At 43.8% G+C, this 24,587-nt stretch overlaps 1 protein-coding gene across 3 annotated transcripts; it reads right to left on the bottom strand.

The window, feature by feature from the left end:
* Positions 1-1,501: 1,501 nt before the first annotated feature.
* ETV3 (ETS variant transcription factor 3) lies at positions 1,502-15,776 on the bottom strand. 3 transcript variants are annotated; one of them, XM_004436249.3, is made up of 5 exons: positions 15,642-15,776; positions 13,661-13,719; positions 12,833-13,070; positions 11,464-11,579; positions 1,502-6,237 (listed from the first exon to the last, which is right to left on the bottom strand). In XM_004436249.3, exons 2-5 carry the CDS (start codon positions 13,704-13,706, stop codon positions 5,102-5,104), a joined length of 1,536 nt encoding a protein of 511 aa, XP_004436306.2. In that variant the 5' UTR covers positions 13,707-13,719; positions 15,642-15,776; the 3' UTR covers positions 1,502-5,101. The 3 variants fall into 3 exon arrangements, with proteins under 3 accessions (XP_004436306.2, XP_014647504.2, XP_087297482.1); XM_014792018.2 differs by having other exon boundaries at positions 13,661-13,716; XM_087441356.1 differs by lacking the exon at positions 15,642-15,776 and having other exon boundaries at positions 13,661-15,216.
* Between the last annotated feature and the right edge of the window lie 8,811 nt (positions 15,777-24,587).

Here is a 24,587-nt window from a genome sequence, read left to right as displayed (position 1 = left end):
TCGCCACCCGATTCTATGCACTAAATGGTCAACATAGGCTGGCAGCACCAATGCCTGGGATCCTGATCTGGAAACTGTATCGTTTCGCCCCCGTCACAAGCCTCATTTTGTTTTCAGCAGCTCGAGGAACGGAGAGAAGCAGGAGGCTCTCCCAGCAGGAGGCTTTGCGGCCAAGCCCAGTCCCAGCTTGACTCGGGCTGCTTCAGAGTCAACCGGTCAGCCTGTCACTTTACTTTTTCCCACCTAAATGAGTTCATAGTCTTCTTGAGCAGAGATATTGACAGGCCAGTTACAGTTTCTCAGCAGTATGGCCTTCATGCCCCTCATTCCTCTAGTCCAAACTCTTTTGTAAAATATTAGGGATGGCCACTGCTAGCAGAATAAAAATATAAACTCTTTAGGTATGCCCTAAGACCCTTCACAATCCACCCTAGTTTGCCTCTCTAGCCTCACCCCTCCTCCTCAATTCCTGCCTCCCTGAACTCACAGGACCCTTTAATAGAAGTCAAATTTAACACCTGGCTGTGATTCTACAGATATTAGGGCCTTGAGGACATCACTTTGCCTATCTCCCAAGGGTAAAATGAGATTAGTCTGGCACCATTTTTCTTAGGGTGTGTTACATGATATTCAATATCCCACCAAGATCCCCTCCTACCCCTCTGGATTCTTGTCCTCTACTGGGTAATACTAAGTTTCCCTAATACTGGTTTGCCATGTACTTAATTAAAAAACCACCACCAACAAAACCTTTATTGAGATATAATTTATATACCATAAAATTCACCCTTTCCCAGAGTGATTGTAATTTGGTGGTTTTTATTATATTCAAATTATTGTACAACTATTACCATTAATTCCAGAACTTTTGCCACACCAAAAAAAAAAAAAAGTGACCCATTAGCTGTCTCCACCCTCCTTGGCACCACTAATCTATGTTCTGTCTCCATAGATTTGCCTATTCTAGACATTTCCTATACATAGAATCATACAGTGTGGCCTATTATGTCTGCCTTTGCCCACGTACTCTTAATGAATCCTCAAAACCACCTTGACAGGGCCAGTCCATGGCCAGTGGTTAAGTTTGTGCACTCCCCTTTGGTGGCCCAGGGTTTGCAGGTTCGGATCCCGGGCATGGACCTAGGCACCACTTATGAAGCCAGGCTGTGGCGGCGTCCCACGTTTAAGGTAGAGGAAGGTGGGCACGGATGTTAGCTCAGGGGTAATCTTCCTCACCAAAAAAAATAAAAAACAAAAAAACAATCTTGAGGTAGAAATTTCCCCGCTAACTCGTGTCCCTGGCTTCAGCTGTCCTTTATCTAGCAGCAGCCATTGAACAAGGAAACTGACACTCTCCAAAACGGTTGAGAGACCTCACTACGTCGGTACCTGTGCAGTAGGAACAAAAAGTGGGGGTGGAGTGAGCTAGCCCGGACTCCGCAAATTCTCTGGCACGACCACCCTGGCTCAGTGTATCAACACCACCAACACTCCACAGACGTTACTTAAAAGTATTTTTTTTTTTATTTAACTTTAATTTCTGAGGTAAAATACTTTTTTCTTTCAACTTCCATAACAAAATACAGAGCTATCAGATACCCCTGGAAAAAATATGTATATTATACATATATTTCTATAACATTACGTCATATATATATAATATATATGCAAAAATTTGAAGACTTTATAGAAAGCGGAACATCTAAAAGGCACTGCACAATGGAGTTAAGATTACTTACATTTTATGTACATATACACACTTTACTCTGCTTAAGCGGCTAAGTGAAGTCATCTTTCACATGTGAATGTCTCACTCATGAATCCCTGCATCACAATTTCATAACTCGAAGAATTTCCAAATATTTCAAAACAAATTAACTAGTAACTCTTTTTTTTCAGCAAAAAGAAATGAACAGTTCTTGAAAGACTGGATAAAGTTCTTTTTCTTTTGAACAAAATCAAAATGTGTGTTCCATTACTGTTTACAAAACAAAAAGCACAAACATAATTATGGAATAAATAAAAAACAAGGGACAAACAGCCAACTGACTCTACCCGCTTGGTGAGAAGTGATATACTTCAACTTTTTATTTTTTTAATGCTTCTGGAAGTTTCTTGGCCCATGGAGGACTACGGTGCAATAATTCCCTGTATTAGTTAGCGAGTTGGGTTTAATGCAGTGCAGCTTGAAAACTGGGGGTGAAAGGACTTGGTGAATTGTTTATTTCACTCCTAGCCGTTCTTAAAAGAAAAAAAAAAAACTCAACAAGGCTGGATGCCCTTAAGAGATCTCTACTACTTTCTTTTCCATAGTCAACAAAGCAAACGGCATGAACAAGTTCTTCATTAATTAATGAAATTTTAAGATTTATATTAGCAGTTTTAAATATTTGGCACAGCAAAATTTGGAAAAAGTGGGGGAGAGAAAATAGGTCTGATTTTGTCCCCCCTTTCCACCTGCTGTTGGACAGCGATGAGATGCTCACAGGAGAAAGGCCTGGCTTTGTGCCAGGTTGGTGACAGGTGCTGCCAGGAGTGGACTAGGGGGAGAAAAACTACCTCCCACCCTTACCCCAGGAAATACCAACGACCTCCACATTCCCTGGTCCACGTCCTGAGGAAGCCCAAGTTCGGCTCGTATGAGGACCCTCCTCCCAACCCCAACTCCAGTGTGCAGTGCAAATCAACCAACAATTTACTGGTGGAATGGAAATCAAAGGAAACAGTTAAACACCAAACAATTTCTTAAAGCCAAAAAAACATTTTTCATGGAGTTGAACATTTTTTTGAGTGTGTTTTTTCAAGTGTAAAAGCAGTGACTTTTTGTTCAAACAAAAGCAGCATCTAGGAATTAATTCTGGCACTTGGGTTCTAGGGGGTTACAGGTACGCATCATGGATTTCTCTCCCTCTTATTTTAAAGGCCTCGTGTTTCTATTCCTGAGTTCATACCGATACCTGCTGGCCCTCCCCTCCAGTGGACAGAGAGGGCGGCCAGCCAGCCTCCCTGGTTAGATAGGGCAATGCCAAGCAGACACTCCTCCTCCACCTGCCCAGGCTTGCTTTCTGATTCGAGGTAAGGCGAGGCGCAGAGAAAGACACTGACACAAACACAACCAACCAAAGGCAGCTTGATCAAAGCTTGAGTTGCTAGGGACCACTCTCCCAATCCCTTTCCCAGGCAAAGACAAGTCACTCATGGAATTTGAATCAAATAAGGGAGAGGACACTTGCCAAAAAATAGCATGATGGACTCAAGTCATCCCAAGCCATCTAATAACTCACTCACCTACTCGAACCTTTCCTGAGCCCCTCTCATGCAAATACTCCAGCTAAAAAAGAATTCCCACCCCACCATTAAAAGTCAACCCTCACATACTTCTTAGTACCTAGAGTTCACTTAGGCTAAGGTGGAGTTAGGAATTCCTCCAATTCCTAGACAGCATCCCCGTGCCCACTTCTTGCCCCTATCAGATACGGAGTTATTTCTTCTCTCTGCTGCTCTGTGGATGTGAGCCAGTTAGGTACTTCCGTACACTAGGTAGTTACATGTGCACATGCACAGACAGCTGGCTGTGGATTCTCTCTCTCTGCCCCGAGTCCACGCTCCTTTTGCTTCATGTAAGATCAACACTTGCCCATTCCTTTGAAGTTGATGGAAGGGAATTTCCCATGAAGAAACAATTCCTCTATCTGTAAACTGGGGTCTCATGTATGATAGTCACTTGATCATGAGAATGAGAACAATCTAGGGACAGGCATGGTAAGAAGGGCAACATGACAACAGGACAGACAGCAGCCCCTGCATTCACACTAGGCCTTGGGGATCCAGCCACCTTCTGTCTCCTGCCCACCTCTTCCTTCAGTCTCAGCAACATCCAGTGGTACCCCCACCTACCTTCTGTGTTTCCAGGTATCAAGGTATCATCTGCTCCCATCATTAACTCCCATAATCCTTTTTGCTACCCATCCCAGTAACATTAAGAGGAGACAACTAAATACCAGCTTGAAATTTAACCATGTTTCGACATTCCCCGATTATCTGAAAAGTTGTCCACGCCCTTCTACAGGTTTATGTTGACAGACCCGTATCATGTTAAAGTATGTTCATTGTTAAGGCTTGACTTAAGAAAATGATAAGAGAACCAGACACAATGGAAAGACATCTTCAACGCTGTCATGCCTCTCAGTGAACTTGCTCACAGTCACTTTGGTTTGGCTTCCCAAACCCACGATGGAAAAGGAAAAATGAAGATCATTTTTGTGTTTTTGTTTTTAAAGGCATTGGGTTACTTCCTCCTGCCCTCTTCTTTCTTCCCTGAACAAGAGTTTACAACTCCTCATGGCTTCTTAATAGGTGAAGTACGTGAAAAGTCCAAGAAAGTCACAGCAGGGCTTCCTGTCCCAACCACGCAGCCGAGGCTCAGTGCCTGAGCCTGCCCAGCCCCACTCTAACTGGCAGTACGTTTCATGTTTCCCGAAAACATTTTTTCAAAAAGGAAAAGAAAAAATGCCAAATAACAGCAACAACAAAGGAAAAAAGAAAAAGAGCAACATCTGAACATCCCTCTGCCCCAGTAAGACTGAGATTATCTTATTCCTCCCCTGAAATAATTATAAAGAAACATCTCAGGCAAAATATTTAGTATTAATGGTCTCTCACTGCTCGACCTCCCAACCACGTCCTTTTCCCTTTGTTCTCTCTCAGAGTAAAATAAATTCATCAATGGCTTTCCATATATAAATACAATAGAAAAGAAAGAAGCCTGGAACCTGAACTATCATGGGACCAAACAGTATCTTGGCCCTTTGGGGGTTTGTCAAAAAGTGTAAGCCTCAACAGGAAATAGAGGCTCTTCTCCTTCAGGTCAATACCCTTCCCATGTCTTACTCACCAGGAAAAAAAACTGTGTTCACATCCCACCTAATTTACAACAGAAGATACCCCACCCCATCCCCAAAACATAAAAATACAAGTCTATGCCCCTAGAATGATCAAACCAGTCTAATTCCCTCCCCCTCCCCCCACCCTGAAATCTTGCTACATAAATACATGTATGTATTTGATTATAGTATAAACAACGCCCAATCCACTTCCAGTTCTAAGCATCAGCAGCTGCCGTTGCCAAGCCCCGGGGTCCTGCCCCATTCCAGAGGAACTTGCCGTTCTTACTCAGCTCTCGGGCTTCAGGGTCATCATTCCAGCGCCGCTTCAACCGAAGCTTGGGGGGCATCAGGGCGTCTTCTTTCTTCTCGGGTGCACTGGGCTCTTTGCCAGGCCTGTCCTCACTGTCTTCAGTCACCTCTAGGGGGTCTTCACTTGGGGTGCTGGGTACAGAGGGCCAGGAGGGCGGTGCAGCTGGGCGGGCAAAGATGGGGCTTTTCTCCTCTTCTATGGTCCTGCTTGGCACAGCGCCCTCTTCCGGAGAGCGTTCCTCCTTCTCTCGCGCTGACTGCCTGAGACTCTCAGGATCCTTTTCAGAGGCTGGCTCCACCTTAATTCTCGGGGGGACAGGCGCCATGGTGGGAGCTGTGACAAGTGCTGACTCCTCGCTGCTCTCCACCCTCTCCCGGTTCTTCCGCCCAACTGGCGGGGGCTGCAGCTTGATAGAAAACTGGGTTGACTCCTCAGGATGCATTTGGCACTGCAGTGGTGGAACCATGAGCCCTGGGTAACGAGGAAATGTCCGGGGACTCAGATGGTAGTTGAAGACAGAACACGCTTGAGAATGAAGGTAGTGTTTCATTTCCTCAGGGTTGAAGGAGAAGCAACTGCTGTTGGTGAAGGGGCTCAGGCCTGGTGATGGGCTATAGGAGAAGATGGTGGGAGTCAGGGAGAGGGCTGGTGAAATGGGGACATTAAGGACACCTCCACGGCCAGGGATTGGAGAGACAGCGAAGGGACTGTGGGGGTCGGGGTATATCCCCGGCCTAGTGAACAGAGGAAGCATTATGTCAGGCTTGCGTTTCTGATGGCTGATCCCTCCTCCACCAACAGCATTCCGGGAAGACATGAGATCCACGCCCCGGCGCCAGTCAGCGGCTGAGCCATCCTCCAGCTCCGAAAGCTCCACCTTTCTATCAGGGCCATTACCCGACTCCTGGCCAGACGTAGTTAGGGAGCTAGTAGAGAACCGCCCTGGCTGCACATCGCTAGTTGGAGAATGGGCGTCCAAAGGTGGGAAATGGAACCGGGAAGAGGCTGTTGGCACTGGTGGCGCACTCTGGGGAACCACACCTGTGACAGTGGAGGGGACAAAAGGCCACTTTAGAGGTCTGGTTATTCATCATCAGCACTTTTACTTATGTTAAATAAGTACACGACGTTTAGGAGCCACAGGAAACAGACATTCGAGCTGGACTGAATCCCTCAGCTCCGTCTTCCTAGAACTACTGCTCAGCTTCCTCTACTCCATTCAGTTGCCATCATTCTCTAGCCTCTTACTCTGTGTCTTCACAGAACTCTGTACTATCCGAAACATCATTTACTTATTTATCTGTATTCTAAAATATAAATTTCTCTTGTTCACGACTAGACTTCCAGCAGTTCAGGGTTTAACAATTAGTAGGCGCTCAGTAAACGATAGTTGAATGAATGAATGGGTGCAAGAGCCTTTTTTTCTGCAACTCTAAATACTGTGACTATATCACCTGTTTTAATTCTCAGCTTTGCAACTCCTATTTTCTTATTTTCATAATTTTAGCCATTATCTATCAAGCAAGCAAACAAACCAAACCAAAAACCAAACAAACAAAACTGCAAATGACGTGTATGTAAAGCAATGCATTAAAAGACCCAAGACCCTGCACCTCACACATATGGACATGAACAAGACCATATTTTAAGAACAAAAGCAGATTAAAAAGAAAAAAAAGGCCATATGTTTGTTAAGATAAGTTCTTATGATGTATTTTTTATCATTTCTGATATACATACAATCACTACTTTACAGAGATTCAAATATTCTTCAATCTCTCCAAATCTATATTTCTCTAACAAATTTTATATAATGATCTCCATTCCCATCCTGCTTTCAATGCTTTTCAAACACTGAGGAGCTGGAAGAAAACCCAGCACCTACCACTCCCTCTCCCGAGTTCGCCTGCTAAAATCTGAAGCTCTAAAAAGAAACCAACACCATGCTGAACACTCGACTTCAGAGGCTCACAAGTTCTCAACTCCCCAGAGGGTCCTTCTGATCAACAGGGCATAAGAAAGATATGCCATCTGAGGTCTCAAGGACGCTTTGGGTTCCTGGAAAGTAGCAGTGGCTTCTATCAGTGATGATGTCAGAAGGGCTCTTTACACTCTGAGGCAGAGATACGGGAGAAGATAAAAAGGGAGAAGAAAAAATAAGAAAAACCCAAATAAGTGAAAATATGGTGATCTAGGAGAAGAAACAAAAAAAGGTGCATAAGATACAGTGTGGTTAGGAATTGGTCCCCATCAGTTGCCTTCTCCTATTCTTGGTATAACAGAGTTGTTCTCAGATATGACTCTGGAGTTGGCTGGTATGTGCAAGACTGTAGCTTTCTAGGCACACGTGACTGAGCAACATTTCCCCAACTGATGTTCCACAGAAAACTGTTCTGCAGGACATTTTTTCTAAAGCCACTGATTTAACCTTATAATTACGGAAAACAGATGAATGACCTTGTATATAATTTGAGTAAAGTCAAGAGGGTCCCAGGCCAGAAGTATCTCTTCTTCCAGCCTATTACAGTGACTAAAATTCCACTCTTTTTGATTCTTTTGGATCTTGACTTTGTATTAAGAGCACATCTGTTCAAAAGCAAAAAAAACAAAACAAAACCTCAGAACACTTCTGTGTGTTCCAAAGGACTGAATAAGATAGGTATAATGTGGGAAGAAAAGGTCCTGACTCCTAAACAACTTAGGTTTTTTTTTTTTTAAACTGGAGGGTATCTCAGTCTTTACACAGGCTAAGGTACACTGTAATTCTGCAAGAAGGAAACAGAACACATATTATTTTCCAAATGCATTTACAGGGAGTGAAGGAAGGCAAAACCTTGGAGCAATGTTGGAGGATTCTGGACCCCTGAACTCTGATCAACTGCAGCAGCCCTACTTTTATACGCTATATGTTGAGACAGCAAATCTAATATTTTTTTTGAAAAAATAAGTTTGCTGCTTAAAAAAGTTTGAATAATACTGCTTTGGAAGAAGATCACCTTCATGGAGTGACCATGAAATCTGAGTAGTAAGGTTGGAAAATCTGGGTTTGAATCTCAGTTCTGGAACCTTCTACCTTGTAGCCTACTGCAAGTAATCAACTGGTCTTTGACTCTTTCTGGCAAAATGGAAATAATAAGGCCTTTGCCTAGGTTCAAACCCTGGCCCTACCACTTATTAGCTGTGTGACTTTGGATAACTTACTTTCCTGTGCCTCAGTTTCCTTACTAATCCTCATGTTATGAAAACTGAGAGTTAACATTTGCAAAATCCTTAGAATAGTATAAGCACATAGCAAATCGCAGGCATTTGTTAAAATAAGTAATGCTTTTATTAGATAATAATCATGGTTCAAAAATCAAAACTTTAAAAGGCATATATCATTTGAATATGAACCATATATTAGATAATAGTATTAGAGCAATGTTAGACTTCCTGGGTGTGGTAATGTTATTGTGGTTATGGACGAATGTCCTTGTAGGTGGGAGATACATGCTGAAGCACACAGGGGTGAAGTGTCCCTATGTCTGCAACTTAATCTCAAAAGATGTAAAAAGTACATATAAATAGAAAGAGAGAAAGTAAATGTGGCAACAATGTTAATGATTACTGCATCTAGATAGAGGATATATGGGCGTTCACTGTTCTATTTTTTCCAATTTTTCTGTAGGTTAAAGTTTTCCAAAAGAAAGATAAACATAAAAAACCCGGGTGGGGGTGAGGAGGCATAGTGTGAGGTCTCAAGTCCATCCCAGAAATGGTCTGTCCTGATCCTACCCCGTGACAGATAACCACTTTTACTGGTATCTCCTGTATTTTTCCAATGTTTCTTATGGAAGTACAAGTAAATATTAAAAAATATATTTAATAATGTACTTTATAAGATGCTTTTAATGATAAAAATGAGATACTGTACACAGAAGTACTCTCAACACTACAGAAGTACTCTCAACACTATTCAAATGTTAAGTACTCTACTCTAAACTGTTAACAGTGAATAGGATTGCAGCAAAGGGAAAAGAACAGTCACTCTCCTTTTTACTTATAAACGTCTGCATTATTTGGATATGTTACAATCTGCACATATTGTCTCTATTTTTAACAACACACAGATCAAAACAGCCCAACGTTATCAACCCATCATCTAGACATGATCTCTCTGGCCTCTAGGGTCTAAATGCACATAGCTCTACTTAGAGCGTTATCACATTCCACACTGTATTCAAGATTGCATTAACCCTCACATATCTTATCTCTTGTGCTAAATTGTGAGTTCCATGAGGGAAAGAACTCCCCCATAATCTTTTCTTTTTGTCTTTACGGCTTAACAGATTATCTGTAGAACAAATGAATGAATCCCAATCCAGGGGAGGAACGTATAATCTATCAAATAAGAGCCAGATTTCAATAGCTCAATCTCTTAGCAATTGTTTCCTGAGAAACCGTTCAACAGATAACTGTTATTCAACCCACCTAGATCGATCTTTGACTTTGCTGTCATCTTTCATTTTATCATTTGTAACATGTGGATACTGAGACACATAATTCACAGGGCTGGGAGAGTTGAATGAGATAATTCACAAAAACACTAAGCAAAAGTACCTCCATTAAGTAGATGTTCAATAAATGTTAGCCTTCCTTTGTCACCATAAAAGTTAACCTGAAATAACATTTTGTCTTTCTGGGTAAAAATTCTCTATGAACTAATAACTCCAGTTCTTTGGAGTTACCTGTATCCAGGATGTAACCAACCAAGTAGTATGCCTAAAAGAAATGCACAGTTTTGCTTTCTCTGTAACTTTTGGTTAAGATCCTGTGCTTAGTTATAAGGATCAATGCTGGTTCAATTGACTTTAGGCAGAATAGGTTGTACTAGGCCACTACTTTTAAGTTTCTAGACCAGAATCTTCAGAGTGAGGGACAAGATTTCCTTGCCCTGGAAAAGCGTATCACTCCCAATTGCTGATGGATGGATGCCCCATTCCAGGCTGTCCACGTGGCTGGACTTTTGGGATTTCAACAGACAAAAATGGGTCAAAGACAGAAGAACAAGATCAATGAAGTCCTTTTTGAGGGGACTGGTATGGTAGACCAACACATTCTTCAAAATTGCTGATATATCCATCTAGAGTCCCAATTCCTTTAGGTACATAGGGAGGGGGCATGAGTGAAAACTAGGAAATGAGATTCCACTGGCTAGAACAGGTTTGATTTCCTAACGCCTCTCCCTCAGGCACAAGGAAAGAAAACAGGTTGTAATTAGAGAGATGCATTCCAATACCACTTTTTTTTTTAAATGCATGCCCCAGGGACAGAAGGGAGTGGCTACAGAAAGAGAGATGGAACTGTAATGATAGCAGCATCAAGTTAAAACTGCCCTAACTTGTTGTGTGTAGTAATTACATATCTGCAATGGATCTCAGCATTATATTCTCTCAGCCACACCCCTGCTCTAATTTTTCAGGTTTCTTTGCTTTAAGATACAATGCCACAAAGACACAGTATTGATGGCTGGTCAGAAACGAGTTAAATACAATCTATTTTCTTGGGCAGGAGTTATGATTAGCATCTTAAAAAAACCCCCAAAACCAAAAACCCTTATAAGAGACTGCCTTCTGCATCGAGAGGGGCAGACCTAAAACCTCTGTGAGGAGCTGTGATACAAAGGTGTCACCTGGACAGCCTAGAGGGGAAGCCTTGCTGCACTTAAGAGGAGAGAAGGTCAAGTAACCCTAGTCTTGTTCTCAGAGGAGCTGTTGGCGCAGATCAAAGACATTGCTTTTCACTGCAAACATATGAACCTCCCCTTCTGTGATCAAGGATGCTGTGGTTTTGACGATATTCACCTGATAAGGGAGAGCTTGGTAGTTTCATAGAAAATCGGAAGTGTTTGTAGAAACAGGTTCTCGCCTATAAAAGAGTCACTGGGCAGGGTGTTAAAACTCTGAGTCCTGAACTTAAAGATCAACACAAACCTATGGAACATCAGTCCTAAAGAGGATAGTGTAATAATATCTAGGAGATTATAAATAATATGCAGAAAAGGGAACCAAATAAACAAACCAAAGAAATCTATCTTGAAGCCACAGAGCCTATCACTCCCTGTATGAGATGAATGGGAAAACGTCGTAAGAACACGGAGGCAATCCAAGGGATCACATTACTTTAGTGTTTCTAAATACCCCTTAAACAGGCCAGGTCTTAGACTTGGGTTTTTAAAATTCTTTTCAACTCAAAATTCATTTCCTACCAAGAAAGTTTGCATCTTACCACTTGACCGAATGTTGATGAATGGGTAGTTGGGCATCACCAGTTTGCTGAAGTTAAATTTATAAGTAAACCTTTTCCCTTTTGTTTTATGAAGGATCCTCTTGTTGTAATAGTATCTGTAAAAATAGGAATGCATGTCAATTTATCTTCTAGCTAGTGACAGTTTTTGATACACTTAGTAACTACTAAAACCAACAATTCTTGCTCCAAGTATTCCTTGTAAACATCACCACTATTCTTTTGCAGCCTTGTCCTCAGGTTAGGGCTGGAAGACCTAACAGCTCACTTTTGCCATTCAATTTTTAGCTAAGTTCTAGTCTTTGGCTGGAGCTTTACAAAGACAATCTCACTTTAAGCTTCTGAACACCTATCCTAGACCCAACCACCTTTCTTCTCCATCTCTCTACAGTTGCAATTCTATAATCCATTTCCTTCCTGTTCCACTATATGTCACTGCCTAGTTTCTCTTTTCTGCCTTGCCCAGGTGGGGGCATATAAGTTTCTTGGAGACCTGATGTGGTTAGTCTGGAGGCCTCAAGGCACAGACAGAGGAATGTAGAACTGTTTTATGGTGGCAGGTCAAACAATGGTATACCCTGATCTGGAAAACAACAGCCAGCTTGGCCTGCTTCACTTGCAAAGGGATGTGAGAGGCTCCAGCAAAGCTGCTACACAGTTTTTACATTCAGGGTCACACAGAATGAAGAAAGGCAGGGGAACTTCAACATACCTGGAACCTTTAGCCTTGCATCTATTCAGTAGCATAGGTAATAAACTGCCTTCTGGCCCCCTGAGGGCTAAAGGGTTATGAAATGTAAAGACGGACACAAGTAAAAGAGAACCTCAGAAAACTTATAGTGATCAAACTTGAGACACGGTGGCACAATCTATGGACTGACAACTGAGCTCACAGACATGGCTCCTGAGACAGCTAGGTCAGTACCATTCAGGGAGACCTCCCGTGTGCTTCCTTCACTCTTTTTCTAGTTTCTTCCAGGAGAGCCTAAAGAAGAGAAATTCTAATAGATTTCCAACGGGGAAGTCTAAACTAATCTTTGGGATTATAAATGAGCTCCAATCCATGTTTCACCACACACTCTCGCCCACTACAGAGCAGAATCGGCTGTCATGATCCAGTGCCAACCAAGTTGGAATTCCCTCCTACATACAAGCAAAGATATGCCTTTTCTCCTCCTGTGCTGTGCTTCTCAGATTCAACAGCTCTCCTACTCCCACTTAAAGCTACACATTATTCACTTAGATAGTGTAGTCTCTTATCACCTGATACCCTTTTTACCTAACATTCACCAAACTGCTCAGTCTCCTTCCAATCTGTTAACACCATGGATTTGGGAATCCTTTCCCTTACCTGAGGGCCCGGCTCAGCTTGTCATAATTCATCTGTGGTTTGCACTTCCTGCGGCCCCAGAGGCGGGCCACCTCATCTGGATCCTTGATGACAAATTCCCCGTACTCTCCCTGCTGCCAGGCGATGACATGGCGGAACTCTTCCTTCTGCAGCAGCTCCAGGATGAAGTGCCACAGCTGGATCTGCCGGGAGCCCGGGGACGACTCTGTTTTATAGGCCCAATCAGGAAACTGATACCCTTTGACGTGAAAAGGGCAAGATCAAGGTAGTCAGGAGCTAGGTACATACATACCAGTATCCTCGACTTCACATTCCAACGCTCAGAATCTCTAGAGTGCTGTGCAAACATGCCATAAACACCCTTTTGGTCAGCTGGGGCTAACCACATCAAGGGTGAGGAAAGCACAGAGAAGTTAATTTTCTTTGTGACAATCACTAAATCTGACAGAGTTGGGTAGCAGCACTCAGGTGTCCTAATCTCTTACCCTTTCATACATTGCTAAATCTCACGCCTACTTTCTCTGAGGGCAGGAAAGTTCCATAGGGAACAGACAGGAAAGATAAACTAATGTTTTAGGAAAATACAGCTGAAAACCCCTTGCCCCCAAGGTAGGAATTGTGACTCTAACAGGAAAGAGACTCTAAAGCTTGGGATAAAGGTGTGGTGACCCCTCATGTTAGTATATATCCATAGGAAACAAGCCTACAACTGTCCTAGCAGTATCCACCCAGTCAAGAGGCTGTCGGCCACGGTGTGGCATTTGTGAAGAGAAAAGGAACCACTGAGGGCCATTCCAGGTACATCAGGGACGATTAACTTCTGCTCACCTCCACCTCCTTCAGCCTTTTCCACGATGCTACAGCCCGCTTTCATTTTCACCCTCCTGCTGAGAGATACAAGCCACATCAATTACTTTAAGGTGCTATTTATTTATTATCCTCCCAAGGTTTTCTGCACAGCCTTTTCCCAAACTTCCTTTTCCTTGTCTTTCCCTCCTTATGTAACCCTCTTTCTTTCAAACATGTCACCTCCAAACTGCTAATCCCCAAGTCATCAAATGATGGTCCTCAGGTCATCAGCTTCAAAGGCCATAATTATCTCTCACCTGACTTTAAACCACAAAGTGTAAACATTGTCTTTAATATTTGCTTTCTTTCTCCTGACCAGCCCTTCAAATGTAAAAAAGGAAGGGTACAGTGAAACAGGTCCAAAAAGGCAGCCCAAACAAGTCAAACAGTTTGTCTTCTATTACTAGACAGGCCCAGATGCCAAGACACACACGCCTGAGTTCACCCAGATGTACTAGTTTAAAGAAGACTGGGGAAAAAAACCCCAAATCCATCCGATTGCCACTCAAGAAAGAACATCTGATTTTGATTTATTTTCCTGTATTATGTGAGATAGGAGAAAGAAATCTCATCCTAGTCAGAAACAGCCCCCTCCTCTTTGAACAACACCCTGGGATACAGGAAGTAAACACAACATTATGTACAGTTACTCTATAGGAGAAACACAAATACACTCCCAAATTTTTTTTGAGAAAAATTTTTACATTTTCTCCCTTTGGTGGGGGGAGGGGGCAGACTTCCGTTCAATAAGTGGAGGGAGTCTTGCTGCGATTTGAATTCATTCCGTCCAGATTTACAGTTCCTCAATAACTTTCCTGTTCCTAGCAGGAGCAGCTTTGTATCAGTCAATCCTTTAGCAAAAAGGAGGGAAGAGTGAAACTGCCAGAAAGAGGTGGGCGGGAGAGGGCAGATCTCCTCTCACTATTCCCCAGGGTGGATGACCAGCCCTCAGCACCCACATTAGCAGGAGTGTGGAGGGAGTATAGGTTCCTCAGTGGCCTCAGGGTGGGGTGGAGACAAATTCCTAATCTTGGAAATTTCATGTTACCTAGGATTCCTTTAGATCCTTTAAATTTTTTTCTCACTATACACATTAAGGTGAGAAAGTTTCAATCTATAAACCTACCAGAGAATGAGAATGAGATAAACATCCCAAAGGAAGGAGAAAACAAACACACGCACAGATACACAGTCACATACACAAGACACGCAATAACAAGGCCTCAGAGCTGAGGCAGGAGCTTCCTCTCCCGGCAGCTCCCATCTCCGTGACAATGAGGGAGGAAAAACACTAATTTCCCCACCGCTGCAGGAAGCTGCCCTGGACTCCAAGTCCTAGATTGCTCGGTCGGATCGCGGGGCCTTTATCCTGCCACAGGCATGCCCTTCAACCACCACGACTCTGGGCTCCAAACCCCGCCGCAACAATGACTTGACCAGGAAGCTCTCTCCTGACACCCCAGCTCAATGATTTCCCCCATAAAGGCCCCCCTTTCGGGAGCCCCCAGGCGCTTCTGCAAGCCCTTCACAAATTCACTCCAAATTCACACTCTGTCCAAGCAGAGCCACTCATCTCAGCGCTGCAACTCCCCCCCCGCGACTCCTCGCCCTCCCTCGGATCGCGACCATTCCCCGAAGAGTGAGGCACACAGAGTCTGGCGCTGCGGATCGCCCGCTGCAGCTCCCGGTCCCGGCTTCCGCAGCCCCCGGAGCCTCCTTTCCACTTGCCTCCCGGCCCGGCCTCCCTCATCCCATGGCCTGGGGGCTCCGTGGAGCCACGGCACGAACGCTGCCCGGTCCCCGTCGCCCCTCAGACACGGGGGCCCCCTCTCTCCCCGCCCCCTGCGCGGGGTGAGGCCCAGCCGGGTTGGGACGCGGCCGGCTGAATAGCCGGGACCCCAGGGACGACGTCCCCGCCGAGGCCCGGGGGGGTCGGCGTGGCGGCGAGGCCGGGACTCACCTCTCCCCGGCACGGTCCGTCTTCGGTCCGGTCTCCTCGGCGGCGTCTCCAGCTCCTCCTCATCCACCCCAGCAGGAAGTGACCTCCTCGGCTGCTTTCGTCACTTCCATCCCCAGAGGGCGGGGGAGGAGGCGGGGGAGGAGGCGGCGCCCTCCCGCCGCTCTCCAAGCTGCGCCGCGCCGCGCCGCACCCAGCCCCGTCTCCCTTTCCTTTCTCCTTTCTGCAGACGCCGACTTCCGCCCGCACCCCGCCCCCGGCGCGCGCTCCTCCCGCCGCGCATCCCGCGCATCCGCCCTGGCGCGGCGCGTGCGTCACGCTGCGGGGGCACGTTACGCACGCTCGCGGTGTGCGGCTGGGTCGGCCGCGGGACGGGGGTCGGCGGGAGTGCGAGAGTGACGCGGCTGTACGGGGTCCTGCGCCGCCGGGCGCGTGCCCGCCAGCCCGATGCGGGCCCGGGGCTGCCCCGGGAGCCCCACCTGTCGCGGGGGCGGGGGGCGTACTTTGCAGACCCCACAGGAAGCGGCTGGGCGCCGGGCTAAAGCCTCCTCCAAACCGCCGAGAGGAGGTCCCCGTTTCTCCAGAAAATGGCCCTGCGACCTCCCAGAGAGATGAGCCCTCACAATGGGAAGAGAGGACCCGCAGACTCCAGAGGAAGTTCTCTACCCTCGAAGAAAGGGCCCTTTCATGTGCTCAGAAAAGGAGCCGCCAAGCTTTTTCTGGAGCTCATTGCTTGAGCTTTTACTCCCTGTAAGGGGTGTTGGACTGTTTCCCACTTATCCCCATTCCTGTGCATTTAGTGTTAATTTGTCCAGATCTAAGCAGCTTGCAAGTCTTCTCCCGAAGTCATTCACATACATCTTCCCTTTCTTTTTCTACCTTTTGTTCCTGCTCAGGCAATTCCAAGTATCTTGTCCAAAGCATTTTCGTTTTTCCTTTAAAGCTCATTAATGGTAAAGGATCTCAAGCAGTTCAGCTTTATCTCCTTCCCCAGCCCTGTCTGAGTGGTATCCAGGCCTAGTTTCACTCCAGAGGCAGAAAAAAGGGAGGACTGGGGATCTGTAAAGGGTAAATAAATTAGAATAAACAATAAGAGTGTGGCAGAAGTGAAGAAGAGAGCTGGAGTTGAAGAACTGAGGAACAATTGGGAATAAAGGAGTAAACTTCGTTTTGTACCGTTGTTGTAATCACATCTTTACATCCTGAGTGCCACAAAGAACATGGAAACATCACGATTATTGGGTAGAAAAGTTTTGGATTTGCTACTAGCCATTCTCTAGCTGTTGATAAATTAACTAGTTAGTTGGTCCCTTCTGGGCCTAAGGTTGCCTTTCCTGTTTAAAAAAGAAAGGTTAGGGGCCAGCCTGGTGCAGTAGCGGTTAAGTGCGCGCGCTCCGCTTCCACAGGCCCGGGATTCCCAGGCCCAGATCCCAGATGCTCCAATGCACCGCTTGTCAAGCCATGCTGTGGTAGTGTCCCATATAAAGTAGACGAAGGTGGGCACGGATGTTAGCTCAGGGCCAATCTTCTTCAGCCAAAAAAAAAAAAAAGAGGCAGATTGGCATTGGATGTTAGCTCAGGGCTGATCTTCCTCACCAAAAAATAAATAAATAAAAAAGAAAGGGTAATAGCATTGGTGATGTAAGGTCTTTTCTAATTAGAAAATCCTACTGTGAAGGTGAATAAAATGAGCAAAATTTTAGTGCCATAGAGAGGACTACCAATATCTGCAATTATACAATGAGCTCTGGTTGTAGGAACTGTCTCTGTATCCTTTGTATGTTCTGTATAGTACCTAGAACAATGTCTTATATGTAAATGTCAGGTGTTTGGTTAAACATTCTTTTTAAAATATTGGGATTTCCCTAAATGATGGAAATTGTAGTCAGGTCCTAGTGCATTTATTTACTAGCTGTGTGACCTTGGTTAAGTTACTTATCCTCCTGTGTCAGTTCCTCACCTGTATGAACATGACCTATAGTATCTATTGATGTGGTTGTATTCAGTGTTTTAATACATGTAGAGTGGTTAGAACAGAATAGCACATTGTATATATGGCAGATGAACAAATGTTGGCAAAAATAATCATAAAAATCACTGTCATAAAAATCCTCAAATTCTCACACCACCCATGCAAATCTTAGTAATTGTGTCAACTCAGAAACTAGGGTGATTAGGAATGAGCAACTTCTTCTGAAAGTCTGAAATTGCTAATCTTTAGCTCATGGCTCAAATTGTCTTGGTTAGACCTAGCACTTCACCTCTGTGGATCCTTTGTTCTATCAAGGGCCAGAAACCAGAGTATAGGGACTCTTTCTGCATATTCTTATTCAACCTAGTCTCCTAGTGGTTCTCTACTGCTGCTTCTCTGACTAATTAGGGTCACAAAGGATGACTTGAGTAAACACAATTAACAGAGATAAACAGCTCTCTCTACCTGGCTGGAGTCTGAATTGATATACCGAGAAATGTTTATATGCCAGCAGAGCTTGACAGAATTTTTATAGTAGGAATCTATTCACTGGCCTGAAACTCAACGGGTGAATTTGGGTTTGATAAAGCAAACTGGAAATTCCCTAACAATTAGTGCGTCTGATAAATGAGTTTTGCCCTGGGAACCTCTCCTGTGGTAGTAGAATCTGGGGAGATTGGGATAGCTAGGGACTTCTTGCCCAGTGTACTGAAGGTGGCTATCCACTATCTCCTTCACCACAGCACTGCTGCCTCTATCCGCTGCAGACAGGCTTTCACAACTTGGAGATTCTTCTTGTTCCTGAAATATGGAGACCATGAGCTTTCTGAAAGCATGAGGGTGGAAACACTTAGACACAGTCTAGGACTCAAGACAGGTTGTAATGTCTCTTGAATTTCCACTTACTTAAAGCCCTCTTTGTCCACTAACACTGCCCTCTGCCTGCCTTCTCACCCATCTTTATAATTGTTCCGTATGCCTAGGCTAAGTTTCTGTTCTAAATCTCACACTCTCAACTCTTTTCTTGCCACAGCACAGCTACTCCATTGCTTCTTAAAAAAAAATAAAAGAAAGAACTCCTAAAATTTATTTTTCTTCCAAAAAACTCTTCCTGGATTGGGGTGTGTGTGTGTGTGTGTTTCTTCCTTCCCTGGCTTGCTCTTCTTTATTGCTCTCACTTCATTTATGTGCTTATATTCTTCACACCCCAAACTTGCCTGGCCATGTATGTGATATACTTTCCATAAATACTTTCCTCTCTACTCTTGTAGTAGATTACCGTGGTAGATCTACTGCAGTAGATACTGTTTGTTATGTACATATTTGTTCTTCTTAGTGTGTTTGTCTAGATTGCAGGCCCTCAGAGGTTAGAACTGCAGTCGGTAGATCCCTGCAGTGCCCGGAGCAGTTCTGTGTCATCATTTGAAATGCCTAATGATGATAATTTCCTTCTCTGCTAACGTATGGCTGACGTGTTGCCGAGACTGGTTTCTTCCTGTCTCCCGGTAAAAATCAGGTAGCTTCTTTTCTCCAAAGTGTGTTCTCACTGAACTCATATTCAGGAGACCTGAGTTTCACGCCCAGTTCTGCCCTTTGCTAACTGTTCTCTGACAAGCCGCTAAATGTCTCTGAGTGCAGCGTCCTCATCTGTAAAAGAGGGACGCTATTAATGTCCTTGATGAGCACAGAGAGTAATAGCAGCTATGGAGCGCTTGTAAACTATGAGAGCCTTTACAAAGGTCAAGGATCACGATTATTCTTGCTACCACCCCAGACCCCACACTGTTCTTGGTATCAAGAACTCAGGCTTTACAGCGGTTATCACCTAACTTCACATACTTTGAGTGGATTCAATGTTTCAAACTTGGGTAGGAATCTAATGGAAAAAGAATTTTGCCTGAGGATTAGAGTTCTTGAGTTTCTCATCTAGGCACAATTTAATGAGGCCTCTTTGAGGCAATACATTTCAATCACTCTGTGCCTCAGTTTCTCCATCCATAAAATGACCATGTTAAGAAATTCCAGAAAGAGAAATGCTATAACATTAAAATATTGTTTATATTGATGAAGTCAAAGACTGAAGGGGTATATTTGGAATTGACTTAATTTCCACTCTTTGTGACTCGGTTTCCTCTTCAGTAAAGTGAGGATAAACTATTATAAGAGAATAAACTTTGACTAAATGTTATTTGCATTTTACCACATTGGACTCAAGTAGCTCATGTGATTTTATGTTTTGGTTTATTTTTCCCATCAATTCAAGGTTGTTGTGAGGAGAGAGGAGTTAATGTCAGTAACATGAGTGGGGATCCCCAGATTAAAGGTTAAGTGAGTCCAAAGCAGAAGTAACTTTGCCCAAAGTCACAGCTCAGCCAGAAGGAGCAGAGAGCCTGGCTGTTTATTTAGCAGTGACTTGGGGACTCAAGGACTCTCCCCATTCCACATCCATCACCGTCTACAAATACCCCTTCCTCTCATTTCCCTTTTTTAGGTCTTGGTTCCCTCATCTCGTATTGGCACAGTGGAGAGGGTAGTGAGAGATCACGAAGGAACAGAACTGGAGAACAGGATTAACATGAGGAAATGGCCACGCACGTAAGTTATTTTGGCTTTTTTTTTTTTTTTTTTTTTTTTTCCTGGCAGCCTAGGGGAAAGGTTCCCCTAACCAAATGTTTGATTGCCAGAATCTCTATATCTCGGAAGGCTCACTTCTTTTTTTTTTTTAAATAATTTTATTTATTTATTTTTCCCCAAAGCCCCAGTAGATAGTTGTATGTCATAGCTGCACGTCCTTCTAGTTGCTGTATGTGGTACGCGGCCTCAGCATGGCCGGAGAAGCGGTGCGTCGGTGCGCACCTGAGATCCGAACCCCGGACCACCAGCAGCGGAGCGCGCGCACTTAACCGCTAAGCCACGGGGCCAGCCCACGGAAGGCTCACTTCTTCCAGGGAGCCTGCTGAAGTTAATTGGAGCAGAGAGGCTAGCTTCTCCAGGGCTTAACCCATCTAGGATGTATTTTCCAAGGCCCTCGTGTATTTGTTCCCCACTCTTATGACCTGAAACCTTGACCCTTTTGCCACATAAACCTTTTTGCTGTCATTTGTATTTATTTACTTTTCATATCCGGCTCTCACTGTGTTCTCTTTATGACTGTCCACATCATTTGTCATCCCAAGAGGGCAGAGGCTGCGTCTATCTAATTCTCAAATTATATAATGGCCAATAAAAATGGTAATCACTGTAATAGAGACTTGGGGATCATAGTCTAACAAACACCAGTAATGGTTGTAGTGAACATGGGAGTGAGGCCTAGAATCAAATTAATTAAAAGGCAATCACCTTAAGAATATTTTAGAAAAGCTTTCCTTTAATAATTGCCCATGTACTTTTGGATATGTAGAATCTTAGAGATGGAATGAATGTCAGAGGTCATCTATCCCATTCTCTTAGTGCTGCCAGCCTCTCCTTGAACCCTCACAATGACGAGGAATTCACTTCTTTGCCCAACACCTGGTCAACCTAGTTTTTTCATTATAAAATATATCATCCCTACATGAGAGTATATGAAAATATATGTGTATCAGTTGAAGAACAATAATAAAGCAAAGTACTTAAGTACCTACCACCCAGGCAAAGAATAGAAATTACCATACCCTACAAGTCTTCTTTTGCCCCTCCTGTTTTCATCCAACTTCAACGTTTAGATCACCCTAACTGTAGAAAGTTCTTCCTTATATGGAGCTGAAATGTGTGCTGCTGACACGTCTACCCGTGACTCCCAGTTCTGGGCACTGGGGCTACGCAGATTAAATTTAATGTTTCTTCCATGTGACAACCCATCAGCTATTTAACGATGGGTATTATGCAGTCTGTAAGGAGTAGCTGGAAGAAACCTCCTTAATTCCTTTCTCCACAAATGTGGCTTCAACAACTAAACATAGTCCTCCACAGGCCTAGTCTGACTAGCGAAGTATAGAGTGAAACTATTCCCTCCTTGATCTGTATTCTGTCTCTCTTTTATTTAAGTTGGCCTTGGATAGGCTTGACTGTTTCAGAGGCCATAGTACACTGCTGAGTATATAGTCAAAATCCCCGTGGCTTTCTTATAGGGACTGTTAACCTAGGTCTCTTCTGTTAAGTAGTTTTAAAATCTAAATGCCAGACTTTACATTAATTATGTTAATTCTTGTCAGTTTTATTTGGTTGGTTTTGCTCTGTTATTTATTCCAGCCTGTCTATATCATCTTGATTTATTGGAATGTATTATTGTATAATTTATTGATAGAGAGATTCTACTTGGAGCAAGCATAAAAAAACTTCTGCAGAAGACATTGAAACACCAATGTTAAACTATTCTGTACACAATCACATATTTTCTAAGTGGTTCAGAAGTCTTTGCAGGGTCTTGCAGTGTCTCCTCAACTATTGTATCTTTGATCTGTGGGATGCCAGTTAGTAGAGTTGCAGGTAATGGGATTCCAAATAGCAGAGTGCTTAGTGCATGAGACTCTGGCAGAGAGTTAAAGCCACTGTGGAAAGCAGAGAACATCAAAGTAAAGCTAGTCATTATGTTGGCAGCGGGGGTGGGGTGGGGGGGGCGGGGGGGGTGAGAGTTCACCTACAGTAGTTGGACATCACAAGGAACTGGGAATCTATCATATTTTGGCATCAATTCAGAAGGCGGAACTTCTAGATACATGTACTGCCAGGATATTTTTCTCTCAACAATAGATTATTGTAATAGGCTTGGCTAATGTGCTTGCAATAATGTGTTAAGACCAGATTCATTGGCACAATTTTTAAAAATTACCATCATTATAGGGTCTTGATTTGGCAGCAAAAATCTGGGCTGTTAATACTTTACTCTAAGGAAAGAAGAAAAACTCAACTTGGAAGGAAAACACTGTAGCGTGCACCTCCTTCCCCTGACTGTTAGCAAAGCACCTGGGGCGGCAGAGAACAGGCGCCGTGGAAGCACAAACACACACGCAAGTGCCATCTTGTCCAGCTTCTACGTTATGCAGATGCTGGATGCCGACCAAGTCCTCTCCTGCCCCTACATGCCAATGTGGTCCAGAACAGTGCTGGTTTCTCTTAAGTTCCTCCTGGAAAATATTTTGCCTTGACACTGCCCCTGAAGCCCTGAAACGCTAATTGAACCTGAGCGTTTTAATTGAACCTCATTACTTGAACTGGGTGAGGGAGGTGTGGGTCCCTTGGGTTTGAAACAGGCGAGAGGAGACTCAACTCTGAGTTACACAGTTTGTCTCATGGTGCCAAAATACACTGCCTCTGGGAACCCAGTTACTTGTGGCAACTTTGATTTTTTTGGCTCCCCTGCTCCTCATTTACTCCACGTAATTCACACCTTAGCTGCCTGAGTCATTTCACTTTGGTGCAGAGACGGAAGTAGAAGTTAGATGGAAATCATGAGAGTCTCTCTAACATTGGGGGTGGCCGGAGTTTGGGGAACCACCACCGAATCAGTCACTTACTCCCACAACCAATGCCACTTGTTAGTTAGGTGCTTGGTTCTTCTTCATTCTGTAGGACATGGAAGATCAGATATGCAGGGTTTTGTGGAGGAAAAGTGACATGCTAGAATCCAGCAGTGCTGTGTGTGGATTTGTGACATGCTTCCTGCAACTTCACAGAACTGAAATCAAACATCATTTTAAACAGCTCAGTCTTATAATTATTAGTATATGTTTACATCTCAGATGAAATTGGTCTCAGCATTTTGGGCCTATTGGCCAAGTTCATCAGGATCATTCTTTATTAGAATAGAATAGAAATAGGTGATATACATACCTGGTGATATACCACCTTTTCAAGTACTGACAGAGCAGAATGGATGCCCAGTTCTGGAAGACATTTTTCTATAAAACATTATAACTCCTTAAGTTTATGTAACAATATTTTTTCAAAGCATTTTTTGTGTTTTAATTACTCATTCATCCATTATTCATTCCATAACAATTCATGCAGTGGTTACTATATACCATGCACTATGCTAGACTTTGGAGAGACAAAGCTCATGAAGTCTGGTCTCTTCTGACTGTAATAATAGCTCCATTAGCAATACTCCCTACAATTATTTAAAGGTGTGAACCACAGACTATGCAAGCCAAACATATGAACAGAGTTTAATGTTGCAATCAATATAAAATAAACGGTTTCTTCTAGTTGATTAAATTCTATTCGTTCATTTCTTTGATAGATTTTGGCTGAGCACCTACTATGAGCCAGGCAGTGTGCTAGTCACTAAGGGTACATGGATGCTTGAAACACTGGTCTCTGCTTCAAAGAGCTGAGAATCTAATGGGAGAGGTAGATACCTAAGCAGACAACCATGACACAGTGTGGGAGCACAGAGCAACAGACAGTTTGGTAACCTACCCAATAGTCAGTCTCAGCCCTTTCTTTCTGGCTGGCAGAGCCCTCTTCCCATTACAAAAGTGAAAATACTTTCCTAGCCTCCCTTGTAACTAGGAAAAGGGTATGTTACCAAATCCTGCTCTGTAAGTCTAGTGTGAGGATTCTGAGAAAGATTCTTCACCTGGAAAGAGAGGTTCCCAGAGGGGAACTTCTATCCCCACATCTCCTTCTATTAAGGACTGAATTGCCACCCCCCCCCCCGCCCCCAATTCATATGTTGAAGTCTCAACTCCCAGTACCTCAGAATATGACTGTATTTGGAGGTAGGGCCTTTAAAGAGATAATTAAATTAAAATGAGGCAATTAGGGTGGACTCTAATCCAATATGACTGGTGTTTTTATAAAGAAGAAAAAATTTGGACACAGACACACGCAGAGGAAAGATCATGTGAGGACACAGGGAGAAGATGGCCATCTAAACCAAGAAGAGAGGCCTCAGAAGAAACTAACCCTGTTAACACATTGCTCTTGGACTTCCAGCCTCCGGAATTGTGAGAAAATAAAGTCCTGTTGTTTAAGCCACTCAGTCTGTGGTACTT

The sequence above is a fragment of the Ceratotherium simum genome, chromosome 2, assembly GCF_057802395.1.
Source record: "Ceratotherium simum simum isolate JZ-2026a chromosome 2, ASM5780239v1, whole genome shotgun sequence".
Lineage (NCBI taxonomy): Eukaryota > Metazoa > Chordata > Mammalia > Perissodactyla > Rhinocerotidae > Ceratotherium > Ceratotherium simum.
Note: the sequence above shows the minus strand (reverse complement) of the source record. Positions and strands in the feature narration are given on the sequence as shown.

Excerpts from the sequence above, each read along its gene's own strand:
- ETV3 (XM_087441356.1), bottom strand. The coding sequence starts at position 13,739 with ATGTGGCTTGTATCTCTCAGCAGGAGGGTGAAAATGAAAGCGGGCTGT. Across the intron at positions 11,580-12,832 it reads AAGCTGAGCCGGGCCCTCAG|ATACTATTACAACAAGAGGA; the intron begins GTAAGGGAAAGG and ends CTATTTTTACAG. Across the intron at positions 6,238-11,463 it reads CATCAACATTCGGTCAAGTG|GTGTGGTTCCCCAGAGTGCG; the intron begins GTAAGATGCAAA and ends CCACTGTCACAG.